At 40.8% G+C, this 16,475-nt stretch overlaps 1 protein-coding gene across 3 annotated transcripts in view; it reads right to left on the reverse strand.

Annotated features, from left to right (window-relative positions):
- The window catches only part of UTP25 (UTP25 small subunit processome component), a 34,115-nt gene that overhangs the window by 16,769 nt on the left and 871 nt on the right, over nucleotides 1-16,475 (reverse strand). For 2 of the 3 annotated variants that reach the window (XM_082307569.1, XM_082307567.1), the window contains exons 2-7: nucleotides 14,223-14,281; nucleotides 14,047-14,119; nucleotides 13,082-13,221; nucleotides 12,497-12,605; nucleotides 11,253-11,342; nucleotides 10,883-10,978 (exon numbers count right to left, since the gene is read on the reverse strand). In XM_082307569.1, the coding sequence (XP_082163695.1) occupies nucleotides 10,892-10,978; nucleotides 11,253-11,342; nucleotides 12,497-12,605; nucleotides 13,082-13,221; nucleotides 14,047-14,119; nucleotides 14,223-14,281 (558 nt within the window). In that variant the 3' untranslated portion in view covers nucleotides 10,883-10,891. Of the gene's footprint in view, nucleotides 1-10,831; nucleotides 10,979-11,252; nucleotides 11,343-12,496; nucleotides 12,606-13,081; nucleotides 13,222-14,046; nucleotides 14,120-14,222; nucleotides 14,282-16,475 lie in introns of those variants that run through there. The other variant, XM_082307568.1, reaches the window with a different exon arrangement.

Below are 16,475 nucleotides of genomic sequence, written 5' to 3' on the forward strand. Positions count from 1 at the left end.
CTGGTGATGCAGCTTCCAGGCAGCCCACCTTGACTTGAGGGCGCCCGCGGATTTGGCTGGAGCAAGCCAGCACCTTACCCGCGCTTCAGGTCCAGAGGAGCCTCCGGGAGTTCCTCCTGCGTGGTGTCAGTACCCCCGCCTGCCTGTTGGGTAAAACCGGTACCGCTGGCTGCCTTTACGGATAAACCCTTCTGCTGCGGGGCAAGGTGTCTTAATCCAGAGGACTGCTGGCCCGGTTTAGGGAGCAGCCCCCAGCAGACACACGCCAGCGGCAGGCAGCTGCGGCCCAGCAGCAGACGTTCCCTTAGCAGGCTCTGCCAAAGCCAACGCGTTCCGTAACAACACGGACTAAAACAAACTCTTTCCGACTACCAGGTTGTTTTGCGGAGCTGGCAGCCATGCTCTGTAAGAGGAAAAATATTGCCAATCAATCCTACCTCTGTCGGAAGCGTGGAAAAGGAGGTTTATTTGTACGCTGCAATAATCGTGGCATATTGACTTCTAAAGTTCGGCACTGGGAGACGGCAGGAAGAGCAGGGGTCTTTGGTTGGAGCTGAACCCTCAGGGCTCAGGACCTTTGGGGGGCTGAATTTGGGCACAGGTGCCAAGGCAGCGAACAGTTGTGCATTCATGTATGTGTTAAAATAAAAACAAAAAGGGGAAATTACAGGAACTTGGTGGTAGCGGTAGTAAGGATATAGCTTGGATTTAAGTGTTGTTTGTACACTCTTTCAAAAATTCTGGCTACAGTCATATTTCACACTACTTAGTTGAGTTTCGTTCTGTTTTTTAATGGTGCCTTATGAATTAAAAAATGCATTAATCTTGTTCTTTTGTGATGCTCTGAATGCCAGCATTTGCTTCTGTCATCATTTATTCACACTTCTTTTGACAATAACGGGGAAGTTTTCCTACCAGTTTACAAGATTTAGGCCTGTAGCTTAACATCTACCGTCACCCCACGTCCCTTCATCCTGACTTGAATTTCGCCCCTGAAACCGATTCTACTCCTGGGACTGCTGCCCCCTTTCTGCTCGACTCCTTCCTCCCTCCTCCCCACACCTTGTGTGAGAAGGATCCTGCTTGGGTAGCATTTGGTGTTTAGGATTAAACTGTTTAACTACTTAAAACATCGTGCTGCCATTCACAAATGTGTCTTAGAAGACGTGCTCCCCAGGAGATGAACACCTCAGCCTCGCTGTGGTGAGGCACAGGCATTAGAGCAGCACCGACCTTGATATCCCGTGGGAGCGGAAAGCACGTAGCCACCCGGTGCGGTATGATAATCCTTTGCTTAAATTAGAGCTCTCTTCCTCAGAGAACATGTAGCAACAACAACAAAATATTTTTTTAATGTTTCCAACTTACAGGCCGGACGCAACACGTTTTTCCCAAGGCCGTCAAGAGGAGGAGGACGTAATGGAAGTCCTTTCTGTTTGGTATCAGGGGCCCAACGAGTAACAGCTACAGGTTAACCTCTGCAACCTGTGTTGAAGCCTTTCTTGCATGAGACAACGGCAGGCAAGCTGACATAGGGGCTCGGTAGGCTTGGGCAGTGCTTAGTGCCGTGACACGGGCTTGCACAGATGGGCCCGTGTTAAGGCACTGTTTTCCCCGGAGAGGGAAGCACACTATCTGCGGCGCGCCGGCACCACCAAGCCCAGAGCCGTGACCCGGGTCCCTCTCGTCAGCAGCGAGAGCTCCACGCTAGGCTGGCTGCCGCCGGCCGGCGCCTCAGCAGCGGGGACGCACGTAACCCGGGCAGGCGGCGCAGCCGCTGGGTGCTGCCACCCCTTCTGGGCCGCTTCCGAGCGGGGCGGCGGGTGTGCGCGCGGCAGAGCCCGCCTGGTGCTCTAGAAGTCTCGTCCTCGCCCGTGGGAGCAGCAGGCGGAGGAGGGGCCCTCGCCTCAGGCGGCGCGGGGCTTTACAGCCTAAGCAGGCAGCGGGGAAAGGGAAACGCAGCGGGGAGCGCCAAACCTGGTTCCCCAGAGGCTCTCTCCACAGCTCGTCCACAACTGGTCTAAATGAAACACAGTTGCTAATCACCCCCTTGAATTACAGATTTTAAACCAAGTTGCTAGCTGAACTTGCATTTCTGAAGTGAAATCACATAACTTACACTAGAGCCTCTACTTGTTAGCATAATAACCTATCACCAGCAATGCTCTTTTTACAGATTTCCTATGCACTAGCGTCTTTGATTTGGGCAATAATATTGGAAAGAAAACTAAGGCAAAAAGCTTGAATTATTTCTAATCTGTTCTGCTGACCTAATTCTGTCAGCAGCCACGATTAAACCCTGTCAGCAGAAGTCTGCTGCTGCTACCTGTGTATCTTCAGCACTTTTATCTGCATGACATGTTCCAGAGACACAGGGTTTATAAAAGCCGCTTCCTTTATTTTAGAGAACTCTGCTAATCTAAACATAATGGATTCTGCGTTGCTAGCTTACTGACTGCATTCATGCTTTCCTTCATCCCTGCTTTTCTATTTCTACTTTTGCCTTTTCCCTTGTGAGATGCCATTTTTTTCATTTTAGAGTATATTTTTTATTGGAATAAATGTATTGATTCCACTCTTTTCCCATCCAGATGCACAAATGGAGAGTTAAACTTGAAATCATTTTGCCGTAAGTTACTTAGGCAGTGGAAGTTACACCATGGACTGTAGCATATATAGCTTATACAGGTGAATGCTGACTTATTTACTATATGCTGTTTTGTGGCATATAATAAAGATGCGTAACTCTTAAGATAGTGGCTTGAAGCCATGTGAAGGGTAAGAGAGGAGTTCATTTCTTCCTTCATCTCAATCTATCCTTGCTTAATCTTCTCTGTCTCCTGTTTCTATACATCGCTCCTTTCCTGGTAACAGCTGGCACCTACACCAAGTACCCCGCTGTTGCCTCGATGTGCTGTTTGCATAAAGGTAGAGAATAACAAGAAAATAAATATCAGTGAAAATCCAAAAGCAGAGCCATGACCAAATACAGTGTTTGGCGGCTGCTGACTTAAAATCTAAAATGAAATTTTTATCACAAAAAAACCCCAAGCTTTCTACTTACAGGCTACTGAACAAAACTAAAAGTTCTCTGCACAAGAACACGAGTACCTCTGGAGTCGGCTATTTCAGCCGGCCAGTTCAGCTGCAGGGCTTTCAGGATGTGGCATGGTATTTTTGGTGAAAGAATCATGCTATTATCTTCTAAAGGGTAACACAGTCACCCTTTGAAGCTAACTGGAGGTGGTATGCTGACCTATTGAAAGAGCAGAGCATGGCCAGGGTAACACAAGAGCATGGCCATATTTAAGATGACAGATTTTTAAAACTTCTTTATCCTTCTTTCTCTAGCATGAATGATCAACAAAAAGTTATTCAGGCAAATATTTTTTACTTACATATGCAAGTGGCTTGTTTGTTTGTTCTTAAGCAAAACTAATTTAGCCAAGAACAAAACTGCTGGGTGCTTTTGTATTAAATGTCTGTTCCCAAATAGCCATATCTAGGCTAATATTCTTATTTGCTGATGGAAACTAAGTTTAGAAACTGCTTTGCCACTGCTTTTTTTTTTTTTTTTTCCCTCTTCACCAGTGTGAGCTGTATTTCAAGTGATGGTGTTGAAAATCAAGCCGCAATTGTTTTGGCAAGAAAATGGCTGATATGTTTACTGACACTGTAATTCCTTACACTGTGGTTACTATAATGTATTGTTAATGTAAAAAATACAATGAACTTAGTATTCTTTAAAGAACTACCAAGCTTACACACTGAAAAAATACAGAATAAGGAGAATAAGATTGCGTCTCTTAAAATTTTAGTCAGGGGGTGGGGGGGAAGCATTTTAGAAAGATGCAAAGTACACTAACCGCATAAGCTGCCTGAATCTATGTGCTGTTTGTGGCAACATTAGCTTAAAAACCCCAAACCCACCAGCATTTACGTAGAAGCATATATAATACAGTAGATAGCTTAGCTGACAATCTGGTAGACACGTGCATTCCAGCTTATATGCCAGAAATGGGAAACCGAACGTGAAAGAAGGGGATGAAGACATAGCCCTAAACCTTCTGTGGACACCCAGAAAAATGGATACGTTCTTTTCAGTGTTTCAAGCTAGTTCTGCAGTACATCCACGCCCAGTTTGTTGCAAATGGTTTGGAGGGAGCATATAAGGCCAGGTTTTCCAACCCTTGATACCCTGCACTGGGACGTTATTAAACGTTTGAAAGTGAAGCAGAGCTATAGATTTGAATGCGATGCTAGAGAAAAGAGGAAAGAAATCAGCATTATGACTCTCTCTGCTTTTGAGTGGGTGCTGATGTTAGGGAAGAACTGGTCAGATGAACATTGATCCTGTTTAAAATACTAGAATTCATTTTTCTGCCAACTAGTTACTGAACTAATCTATGCATAGAACATTGGTTTTATTTTTTTATGTTCCCTCTTGGATAATACAGAATGATTGTTTTGGTCTGAAAGTTTCATCACAGCATTTGATTTTTGATGGCAAACTAAACCTGCTGCTCTTTAATTTCTTAGCAACATGACTGCCACAGGCTAAAGGGGCTCTAATCAGTTCTAGGTATCTGACGTTGCTGTACATGTTTGGAGTCTTGTTGACATTACTCAGTTATGATGTCACCGTGTCTTCATAACGTAGATATTTTAACTTTCTCTAAGCAAAAGGTGAAACTTTTGTACTCTAATGGCTTAGGGAAAAAACCCTACAAATATTTTCAGTAACTAACATAAAACCTATTATCTTGAACAGGAAACATATTCTAATACTGAAGCAAAGAAGAGTTAATGTTTACATGGCAGGAGGGAATGAAAGATGAGCGATAATAATGTGCTGATGTATGAAAGACCTTGCGTCAGCAGATGCGATACACTGATTGCATGCTTTTTGATACTATCAAGTGACATTTTATTTAAGTAGAAAGAAGAAAACGTGTACTTTTTATCAATCGTGTTTCTTGTAATTCAATAAAGAGCATTTCCAAAGAAAGGTACTTCTTGTTAAGAGAACTAGGAACTTCGGACTGAACAGTGAGACAGCAACTTCTTTTTCAGAGGGAAGCAAAACCCCAAATCCCATAATGCTGTCCCCTTACCGCACAAAAGTATGTAGAAAAATGTTATAGAAGAGAAACGTTACGTGTGCTGTGTGCACCGACCTGAACAAATAAATTCCTTGCATTAGAAGGGTTTTTTTTTAATATGCTTCCTGTAAATTAAATACCTCTCCAATTCCTCTAGCTTGAAAAAACTGGGTCAATTGAGGTACCGAGTATATGTGGCCATACAGTGGTACGCCCGTTCCCTGGTGCACTGATACGCTGTCATACACTCAGTCCTCTGAGGGCCTTAGTGATTTATCATGGTTGGCTTATGAATGACTGTCAGAAGTGCAGCTTCCACTTTTTACCACACAAATGGACAAGAGTGAATACTGGTTTTTGCGCAGAAAACCCCCTGAACTCGAGAAGACCACAGCCAACTCGTCAAAGGGAAACCTGAGGATGAACTGTTTAAATAGGAGCAAGAAATCCCCCCAACTTTTATGATAGAAAGTTATTTTTGAAAGGCAGTTGTGCTATTTTTGTGGCTGCAGAAGCGTGGAAACCAGAGGAAGGGTGGCATTTCCTAATGGCGCTTGCTAGGAAAAGCCCTGATCAGCATGTGAGGTTCTATTCCCCAATTTCTAATCTGAAGGGACAAATACTAGACTCTGCCTGTTTTAGTGCAGTTTGATCTAAGGCAGTAGCAGACTTGAAGCTGTTTTAACTACAGCTTTATATTACACAAAGAGCAAAACTTTCTCATGTCACGACTTCCTGGGTAAATGACTTTCCCTTGGACTTGCTTTATTTCCAGTGCTCCCTGGAATAACAGATAGACAATAATTAATTTCCTGGCACATGAAATGCAGAGACTGGCCGGAAAGGCTTCTAAAGCAAGAAGCTTGCTGTATAGTCATATTAAAGCTAACATGCCAATTAAGTTGTGGTGGTGGTATGATTAAGACTAACTGTAGAAACCAAAATTGAAGTAACATTCCAGGCATGACTGATGACCCCTGACATGTATAATAAAGGGAAATACATGCTCTAGAGCACTTCGATGACATGCTGAGAATAAATTCTGACTGCATCTTTAAATACCTTACTAAATGCTACAGAAATTACTGTTCACAATTTTTTTTTTGTACTGAAAGATACAGTCATATGGCAAATGAACCCTGGGTATCTTGGAAATGCCGGGTAGTTTAGACTGTTTTTAAAATATCTTTAATCCATAAGTAATAGGATTCTGCCACAACTGCCTTTGAGCAGAGCCTTCCTGACAATTTTTAAATGGTTTTAAATTTTCAAATGGCTCAAAGAAAAGTAACGTAAGTGAATGCTCTGGATTTAGGTTTAGATCATTCTACAAACCTGAAAATTTTAAACAGCTGTTATATATTATTTACATAATATATTGGTCTGTATATTTTCTGACACCTAAAGTAGGCTAGCAGCTGTTAGTCACAAAGTATTTGCAGAAGGAAATCCACCTCCAGCTTACTGGCAGTTACCAAGGATTTTAAAGACTGAATGGACTCAAAAACTTGTCTATCTTCAGTGCCAATATTTAGCACAGCTCCTACTTAGCTTGAGACAGTCTAACCACCGATGGAATGAAGAAGTTCACTGTCTCATCTGGCAACTGCCTTCATGATACTTTTCTTAGTATTTGCTACCACTCTGTGGGTTTCTGTAACAGCTTTACATTGGCATCTATCTTCTGTGACTCTTGGGAAAGTGTTTTCTCATACTGACAGACATCTACCCATACAAGCTTGAGGATGGTCATAAAGCAGTCTTCTAACAGCGAGGAATTGTATTCAGAAAAGCACCATTTTCTTTCTGTGAATGCAAATAGTTTGGGTTGTCTGCCTTAGCTTACAAATAAGGGAAAACTTTATCAAATATTTGCTCATGGGTCTGTTCTTGAGTATTTTCAGTTCTTTTCTATTAAAGATGTTCCAAAGTGCTCCGTGAGAGTATACCAGCAGGCTAGAACTGAACACAGCTATGTGCAAAGAGGTAGAAGGAACCTGATTGGATTTCAGGATAGCAATGTCTATCCTTGAATGCCACACACAGATTACAGGGAAACCTGAACTGGGGGGAGGGAAAGCACAGGTAATTACCTCTTGGTTTATTTTTCAACATAAGGTTGAAGGTTTATTGGTGTCTAAGTTCCTATATAGTAAAACTCCATCTAGAAAGACAGAGCATTAGCTTAACCAAACATTTTAAAATCTCCTCTGAATGACTGACTTGGGTTAAACTTGTTTGCTAGGTGGGACTAATGAAGTATGAGCCGGGGCGAGAGCAGCAGGATTAAGAATCTGTGTCCCGATTATAGGCTGAGACTGCAGGCTACTGGATATTGAAGTCAAGCTTTGCTACTGCATGCTGTCAAGTCTTTTCATCCATCTTTCCTTTATAAAAAAGGCAGCGATATTGAACTGATCCTAAGGATTTACTTCAGTTCCACATCTGAAAACCTCTCCCTCTCTCCCTAAGGGGGAAGTACTAGTTTACACATACAGTGATACTGACAGTGGTTTGACTCTTTCCGATTCAAACTGGAGTTCTAGGAAGGTATGAACGCTTTCCTGTGATGCAGGGAACATCCTGCGTGGCATACCTTGCCTTTATTTCAGGGCACAAAATTGGTGATTCTGGCCAATTTTACTGTATAAATGCAAAAATGGGCCCTTCAGACAGGTATCATTTAAGCTTTGGATGTCTCACTCATAGGAACACAATACAGCATGCTCAAATACTGATATTAAGTGGTATGAAACACGGCATTTTTATTAACTTCCTCTAAAATTCAACTAAAAATTTTCTGATTGAAAATGAGACGAGATGGTCAGTAGGCAGACAGATGACTTGAGACAAGACCTAAAGCAATGACTGGAGTATTGCTGTTGGCACTTGCTAAGAAAGGTGGCAGAAAGCAAAACTGGAGAAACATGTGATAAAAGAATGGGAAAAGAAGTAAAGCTGGAAATAGTTTATCCAACAAAATAGTTTATCCGAAGTTTTATAAGTGAGGATCAGGAACATGCTGTCAAAGTCAGAAGCCACATTACTGGATGGAAAAAGATGATCAGAGTGTATTGCACAGTTAGGGTGTTATGCAAATGCATAACTAGAGGCAATGATATTATGCCTTAGGAAACCCTTAAACATGAAGGGGAGGACAGACGAAGCAGGAAAGGATCAAGTCTTAAAAGGGAAGAAGTTTCATACAGGGAAAAATAAGGATGAGAAGTGTGGCCTACTAAGGTTAGTAGACGGCAGCGCTAGTAAATACTGGTCTGTAACAGTCAGACTCTGCACAGGTCATTCTGCTTTTTCAGGGTGGAGATGATCTGTGATGGCAGTTAGCTACGGCTCTGTCAAGACAGTTAAGGTCCAGAGATCACTTTACACGTACAGTGGCTTTCCCCAACATACGATGATGCTAGAAGCAAGAAATTCTCTAATAATATACCTTTCCCAAGATCAAGTATCCCTTCCGCCAGGGGGTTGCCTACATGGGTTAATACTTTCTGCAGCTGCCTCCTAAGTCCGTTCCTACTTAGGTCTGATAACTAAAACTCGGAGCCAACTGAAAAGCCATGCTGACTGGCCATTTAGCCAAAAACTGCAGGCTGAGAGTAGAACACCAAAAACAATAAAAGACAACCCCTTAATCTTACCATGCATCAACCCAAGATGTGGAAAGACTTAGTATTGAGCACAGTCGCATTTCGATACTATATACAGCTTGAACTTGGCAGGTGGCTTATGCAAACCTAGAGCACGGAAGCATGGCAAATTTGAAGAAAATATAATACAGACTTGAAAGAGGCTGTTCCTCTGAAGCACCACCTTTACTTATCTAGGTCAGCTCACAGTTTCTTCCTTCACATTATATAGTGTCTGACATGACTTTAAGAAATGCTATTATGACAGAATACTAGGAATGAGAGAAAGGAAGAATAGCTTGAAATAGAGGAAAGCAAACACCTTGAAGGGAGAACTAGGCAGTGTATCTTCCCATAAGGGCTTTGATTATCTTCCCTTTTTTTTTTTTCTTGTTCTGAGGCATATTGTAGAAAGTGCCCAGGCAGCTTCCTTTCTATCACGAGTGACGCCAGCTATATTGACTGTCTTGAAATACCCCTCCTAAAACAGCTTCGGGCATCTCTACAGCTAGAAGATGTAGACAAACTTCAAACACAAACTTGCTTTCTTGTCTGTCAGCTATTTCCCATTAAGATTGTCCATTTCTGTCTGATAACAACACTGGGCTTCTTTTCTTTTGTGACTGCATAAAGCTTTGAGTGCTCTTGGTAAGTATGATCCAGCCTCTCTGGTTGCCTTGTCCTGTGACCCAGCTGGCTATTCCTTCTGTAAATTCTTTCGATAGCAGTCAAATCAAAGCCACTCCCTTAATACTGAAGCAGATTCTTGCAGCTGTATCCTTCCTGCTAGCCTAGTAAAGGTAGAAGTGCTTAATGCAACCTGAGGGTAAAGGCAATGACGGCTTTGCACTTAGTATTATCTCCTTTGATTCACAGTGAACTAACCTTCAAAGCAGTTGTGCACTCTTTTGCCATTGGTACCTTTTCCCCTCTGAGCATAAGTAGTGTCCAGCTAGACTGGGTTTACACAGTAACCGACCCAGCCGGTATAGAAAAAGGCCATGCCTTTCCCTGTAGTGAACTAAAACACTTAATGCACTGTTTGTCCTTCCACAATGACACTTTTTAGTATCCATTTGCTTTGCAACATGGTTCTACAAGCACTTCATTTAAGTTAGAGACGTAAGCCTGTGGAAGTCTCAGCTCTGTAGTGGGATCACTGTGTTCTTCTGTTAGCAAGCAGTTACTAAGACTGAAAATGAGGCTATTGGAACGATACGAGCCTAGAAAAGTCTCAATATGCCTCAGTGTCCAAGATTGTGGTTTTTTGACTTACTACAAGTTAATATGCAAGCTGTATGTACACCTGGGATTCAGTTACTGCAGAAGAGCTATAGCAAAAAATGTGTAACAATCTGGCATCCATAACATTAAACATTACACAAACATGAAATGGATTTTGCAAGTATTTCAGAATTCAGAAGCCATTCAGTGTGAAAAAGAGATTGAGAATTTATATATATACACACACACACACACACACACGTATATATATAAAAATAAAAATAAATTTTATCTTTCTACAAACATATTACAGACGACCATAGTTCTTGATCACAGACTACAGTCAAACATCTTCACTTTATAGCTGTTCAGTCTACATGTGCTGGAGTTATAGAATCACAGAATCGTTAAGGTTGGAAAAGACCCTTAAGATCATCGAGTCCAACCGTTAACCTAGCACTGCCTAGTCCACCACTAAACCATGTCCTCGAGCACCACATCTACCCGTCTTTTAAATACCTCCAAGGATGGAGACTCAACCACTTCCCTGGGCAGCCTGTTCCAGTGCCTGACTACCCTTTCGGTGAAGAAGTTTTTCCTCATATCCAACCTAAACTTCCCCTGGCGCAGCTTGAGGCTCTTTCCTCTCATCCTATCACTTGTTACTTGGGAGAAGAGACCGACCCCCACCTCGCTACAACCTCCTTTCAGGTATTTGTAGAGAGCAATAAGGTCTCCCCTCAGCCTCCTCTTCTCCAGACCTTCCAGATCTTCTTATGATCAAGAATAACTTGATGAAACAAGAGTTTATATAATTACTTTGTAAGAGAACTTTTATTTAACAGTAGACTGTCTCAGTAAATTAGGTTGATAGGAGCAACTAATTTCAGCACTAATGGAGCCAAGTACCTGGTGAGTTCACGATTTGACTTCAGTTTCTTCCATTTGAGGTAGCGTATCCCAAACTGGTTCCTGAATGTGTTCAGGTATTTTCTCTATCTTAGTCTAAAAGGAAAGCAAAGCAACCATTTATTATACCAACTAGTTAACATCTAACTGCTTTGCTTTATTTAGTCTGGTTTGAGGTATCCGTCAGTTTAAAAATGCCACCTAGTGGCGTTTTTAAGACAATGCAGCCTCTTTACCATTTAGTACTTTGGAAAACGTCCCTTCCAAACTACACGTTTCCTCTGCTCACTTTCCAAAGACTTCAGTAGTTATTGGTACTTTCATCAGGACTTAGTCTCATAACAGTTAATAATGTGAGATGGAAACTTACCTTTTTTACTTCCATGGCAACCCCTTCAGGTAAGTTTCGTTGAACATACTCCAAGTAAACTGCAGCAGTACTGCTTGTTAGGTGTTTCAACTAAAAGAGAAGTAGTGTTTTTTTAATGAACTACTATTATTAATACTTCAAACAGAATACAAAGAGTTTGCCCTAGTTTCTCTAGTTCTTGCTATGGGACCAAACATCTTACAGGAAGGCAGCTTCCACAACACTGAACAGAGGCAGCTGAACTGTACGCAACCCTCATGCAAGCATAAAGTAGTTCTTTCACTCCACAGAACCCCACACACTGCCCGTGATCACATGCATTGATTATGATGGAAGTGGTGGATCTTAACACTGCAGGTTATCAGATGAAATTAACTACAGGTTACGCAAGAATTACCAGCTTTTGTACATTCTCAAAGTTCAAGCTTGTTATAAATCCAGCAACTCCAGAATTCCATTGAATTATTGATTTTTTAGTTTCTCCTGGATGGCAAAAATAGCACTTATGGTCTGTGGGCAGCCATTTGTACTGCACTAATGTCTGGGGACTTCAAGCAAAGTCCCATTTTGCTAAGCACTGTGCAAATATACAGTAAGACACCCAGGAGCCGCAAAATGCTGGCAGTAAACCTTTCTTCTAAGAAAGTCAACCACAGCTGCATTCTAAACCCTACAGAAGTCTGTGTCATCAGCCACAAAGCTAGTGGTTTGTATACGCTTCCTTTCTTGTATTCCCCCCCACGCTGTTTTAGTTTGCCACATGATGTTGCGTAGGGCAAAAGTATGCGTGTTCAAACACATCAGACAAACTCGCAAAGAAGAGAGCCCTTAAGTGACTGCTAATGACAACGATTTAGCTGCATCTTCTTCCCTTCCTGAGAAAGCTCCTATCCCACTGATTCTTGGAAACCAAGAGCATAAAACAGATAAAGATAACTCAATTCTACCTTATTTTTTAATCATTCTTTCAGCTGTTAAGGTGATGGTCAAAAATCAACCTTTTAATACAAAAATTAGGTAGGCTGTACATTCAGAATAACGTGTTACATTTGAAGTACCTAGGTCAGCTGTTTTCTGCTGTTCCCTGCACCCTTCTCCCCAACCCCCATCTCCCGTACTCCCATCAAGTTGGAGTGTCCTAAACAGGAAGTTTATGTTCTCTCCTGAACTAACATCTATTAACATCTTTGAATTGTGCACCTAGAACATCCTTTTTTTTTTTTTTTTTTAAACATCCTTCTTACCTCCAAACACATGTAATGTGTTCTCATTTCATACTGAACTCTGTGCTTCTTGTAAATGTGTACAGATTTTAGAAGTGTCAATCGTTCTATCTTCTTTGGAGGTTTATGTCTGAACAAAGCACAAAAAGAAAATTTCATTTTATATAAAGGATGCTAATAAAAATTATCTGAAAGATTATACTGAAATCCCTGTTCTGATTTGACATTAGAAGATCTACAAGGAAGTATTAAACACTGGTACAGTTTATTATTAACCCACATAGGCACGGTTAATACTTAGGTATTAACCAGCATTAGTTCAGGGAAGCTAGAGCACTGACGACTGTACTTAAGAGTACTGTCAATATCCTTCATGGAGTTAAAATACACTTCTACTACGGCAGTGCTGAATGTAGAACTGCTGCTGCTTTCTCATCGCTGTGCTGCCATCTAAGAAGCGTTAGATTTATAATCTCAGAAAAAATGTCAGATTACACCTGTTTCTTCCGAAAAAAAAAGAAAATACTTCTAAGCATAGAACCTGAATTACAGCAGGTGACATAAGAAACACCTGTAGAGTGATGTGGTGTCAGATCAGTTACTTACACTTTTTCAACAGAGATGCCAAGTTCTTTAGCTGCAAGCACTGCAAAATATTCATAGCTGTCCAACACAGCTTTATCGTGGCCTTTAACTAAAAGGCACAATCTCTTGTACAGTGTTTCTGGCTCATCTGAAATAGATACCTGCATTTTTAAAGAAAGGACAAGAGTTACCACTCTATGTTCTCCTTAATTAATGCATGCACTGCATCATTTCTTAGCCTGTGCGCTCCATTTGTAAAAGAGGAAAAAAAAAAAACCCACGCTGTTACCTGCTTATTTTAATTTACCTGCAAGAGGCTGACAGTATTACCTTGATTGGCAGTTCTCACTCTTATCAGGGAAGGCAAAAGTGTGAAGAGATACCTAACTTCTGAACATCTAGGTAAAATTTCTTGACCAGGAAAGGGAGTGCCAGATAAATATAAGGGGGACAACACTAGCAAAGGCAAGAATGAAACTTGTTGTTAAAGCAGTCTGGAGCAGCAATATTTGTATTTTAAATAGTGGTGTGAGAATACCATTATACAGATTGAGCACGTTTCTGAAGTCCTAGTCAAAATCAAGGCATTTAGATGCTAAAAGCAAGATATGCACCACATGCCTTCATGAACTTCCCACCTCATCAGCCCTGGTATCTCAGCTTCCCAGCCAGAGACAAAGGCCTTAGGCTGGCTAAGCTGCTGCAGGTGCTGAACTGAATGTGGCCAAAAAAAAGCTGATATTTCATAGAGTTATAGCTGCAGAGAGAAGAAGGAAAGTGACTAAGAGGCAAATGTAACCTACAGAAATCTTGCTGGAAAAAAAAAAAATCTCAAATTCCAATTACCTAAATTGTTTCTTTCTCTATGGCAAATTTGACATCATTAACACAGAACTTAAAAAAATGCAATACAGGAATTCAAGTTTTTCTGTACACCCTCTTTGTTACTAAGGCAATATACAAAATACATCCTAAGAAACACTTACCAAAGGATTAGTCTTAGGCTCCTGTGTATGAACATGGGATCCAGCCAGCCGTACTCCCATCAAGTTGGAGTGTCTACCAATGTGGTAATGGGGAAAGCATAAAATAAGTTGTTAAAGTTGGATTTTTTAGGGAGCGTAGAAGAGAAGTGGAAAGGAGGAGTGCCTTTTATACTCACAGAAGAAAACACTGCTTTTGCATAATTCTGCTTGCATAATTGACAGGAAAAGCTGATCCCTGTGTAAACAAATAGGTTAAATGTTGGTTATTTTTCCCAAACCGGGAAGTAGCCAGTTAATACAGGTTTATTAAAGGTTACGTTTTTGCACACCAGAGCATAACACATTCCTAGGCATTGATTTGCCAAACTAGAAAGTTTGCTCTATCAGAGAACACAGGAGCATGGAAATGTATTTTAGTATACAATAGTACCTAAAAAAAGGGAACCCGTTATTAACCAGGCACCTGAATAGCAATCACAAAGCACTTTTTTTAGCAGAAAAATGTATTTTGCGTGGCAACAGGTATTATTTCTATGTATGATAATATTTTCTTTTCAGTTTTACTTTCATAGTACAATATCTATTAGTTTCATCAAGAGACAAGCCTAAGCAGGACTTGCTGTTGTAAAAGCAATTGAAAACAGTATCCTATAAACGCAAAAATTCAACCTCTGAATTTAAATTGAAATTTCCCATTTTTTCAGCAAAAAGTTCCTCATGATTTTGAACACTTGTTCTTTTCAAGATAACATTTAAATAGAAATACTTCTAACAAGTAAATGAACCATATTTAAAAGATAACCTGATTTTTTCTGTGTTAAAAAGGGAATACAACTGTTAATCAAGATGTACCATTACTGTCTTTCATACCAGAAAAATCACTCCCTTCTGAACATTATGTGGCTTCTAGCTTCCTTCTGCTAACTCTCAATTTGGCAAAGTTATAGACTACTTGGGGGGGGCGGGGGGGGGGGAAGGGAAAGGAACCAGAACTCTCACTTGCTTAAGAGAAACTCAGGGCTGCAGCAGAATGCTTAAGCAAAATTAGCTACTTATCCAGCCCCTGGATACTCTCATTTAACAGGTGCTAGAATCATAGCTTTAAGAGAGATGACAGATACCCCACACATCAGTTATGTAGGTGACTGTATAATCAAAACATCAGAAAACAGCCAGAATTTATACTTTTCCAAGTCATCTTAATGTAGTCGCTCACAGATATGCATAGCTAACTATATGATGCTATTAGATCCCTAACCTTCTCCAGTATGCATTAGGTATTAATTATAGATCAGCAGTGAATAAAGCTATTTTCTGAAGTAATTCCACCTCATTCGCTATTTATCCTACAAATTCTGCATCCGAGAAGGAAGATGACTGCAGGAAGAGGCAGGAGAGTTTCCTGTTTACAAAGCTGACTGTTGTTTGGAGAGCACAGCTGAAAGTCTCTCCTTAGGCAAGCCTTTCAAATCCAGGTGTTCAGAGACCAGCACTGGTGTTACATTCTTCAATGCATGACACAGTCAGCACCTTTAGGAGCACTGAAAGTTTGCCACGGTAGTTGATGACCATTCAGAACGTTTCAAAGTTCATGTTGGGAACTACTTGAGCCTTAATACCTAAAATTAAAGGAATACATTAAAGGATAAAGTTATTTTGATCTTTGCACCTCAATTCTCTCTCTCTGAAGTCAGAATACTGCCTCCCTTTCATTCAACATGAATATGAAGTACACTAACATCATCACCTGCCACCACTTCAGGGAACAGATAGGCCATGAGCATAAAAGACTGTATTCAGTGCAGGGCTTTAACTGTGTGTACAAGTATATGGCACAGAACCTGACCCCAGATGACAAATCTAAGACAACTGACCGGAATGGTAACCAAAAGTTGTATCTGGTTTGGGATTTTTGTGTGTATGCAGTCACTGCTATGTATTCTTTTACTTCTAACTGCTTGACCTTGTAATATGGAATTATTATTTGCATGCAAAGATAAGTACAGTCATAGCATATTGTGTTGTGTGCTTTTTGGATACAAAAAATTCAGTCTGTGTAATAAAGATGAACAAAACAAAACATGATGAGACAATAGAGTTCTATCCCACATACTAAGCTCTGCAGCCTTTACAATATTCTATGATTGTGCATATTATTCCCACCGCATGCCGTCTCCTTTTGTTACTAATTATGCAGGTATGCATTGAGTCGAAAGTTTTTGTAAAATAAAATTAAAGGTGCTCTGTACAAATTTTGACAAAATGATATGTTGAGTACCCCAGGTAGCAAAGACGGCATTCAGCAGGCAGTAAAGTGTATTTTATCAGCTTCCTTCGCGCTCTGATTCAAATATACTTGATGCACTCTTGCTAATGGCCATCATAGAAGGTGGAAAAGACACCTGGACTGCAACATAACAGAATTCAAT

Source organism: Platalea leucorodia (genome assembly GCF_965183815.1).
Source record: "Platalea leucorodia genome assembly, chromosome: 3".
NCBI classification, from domain to species: domain Eukaryota; kingdom Metazoa; phylum Chordata; class Aves; order Pelecaniformes; family Threskiornithidae; genus Platalea; species Platalea leucorodia.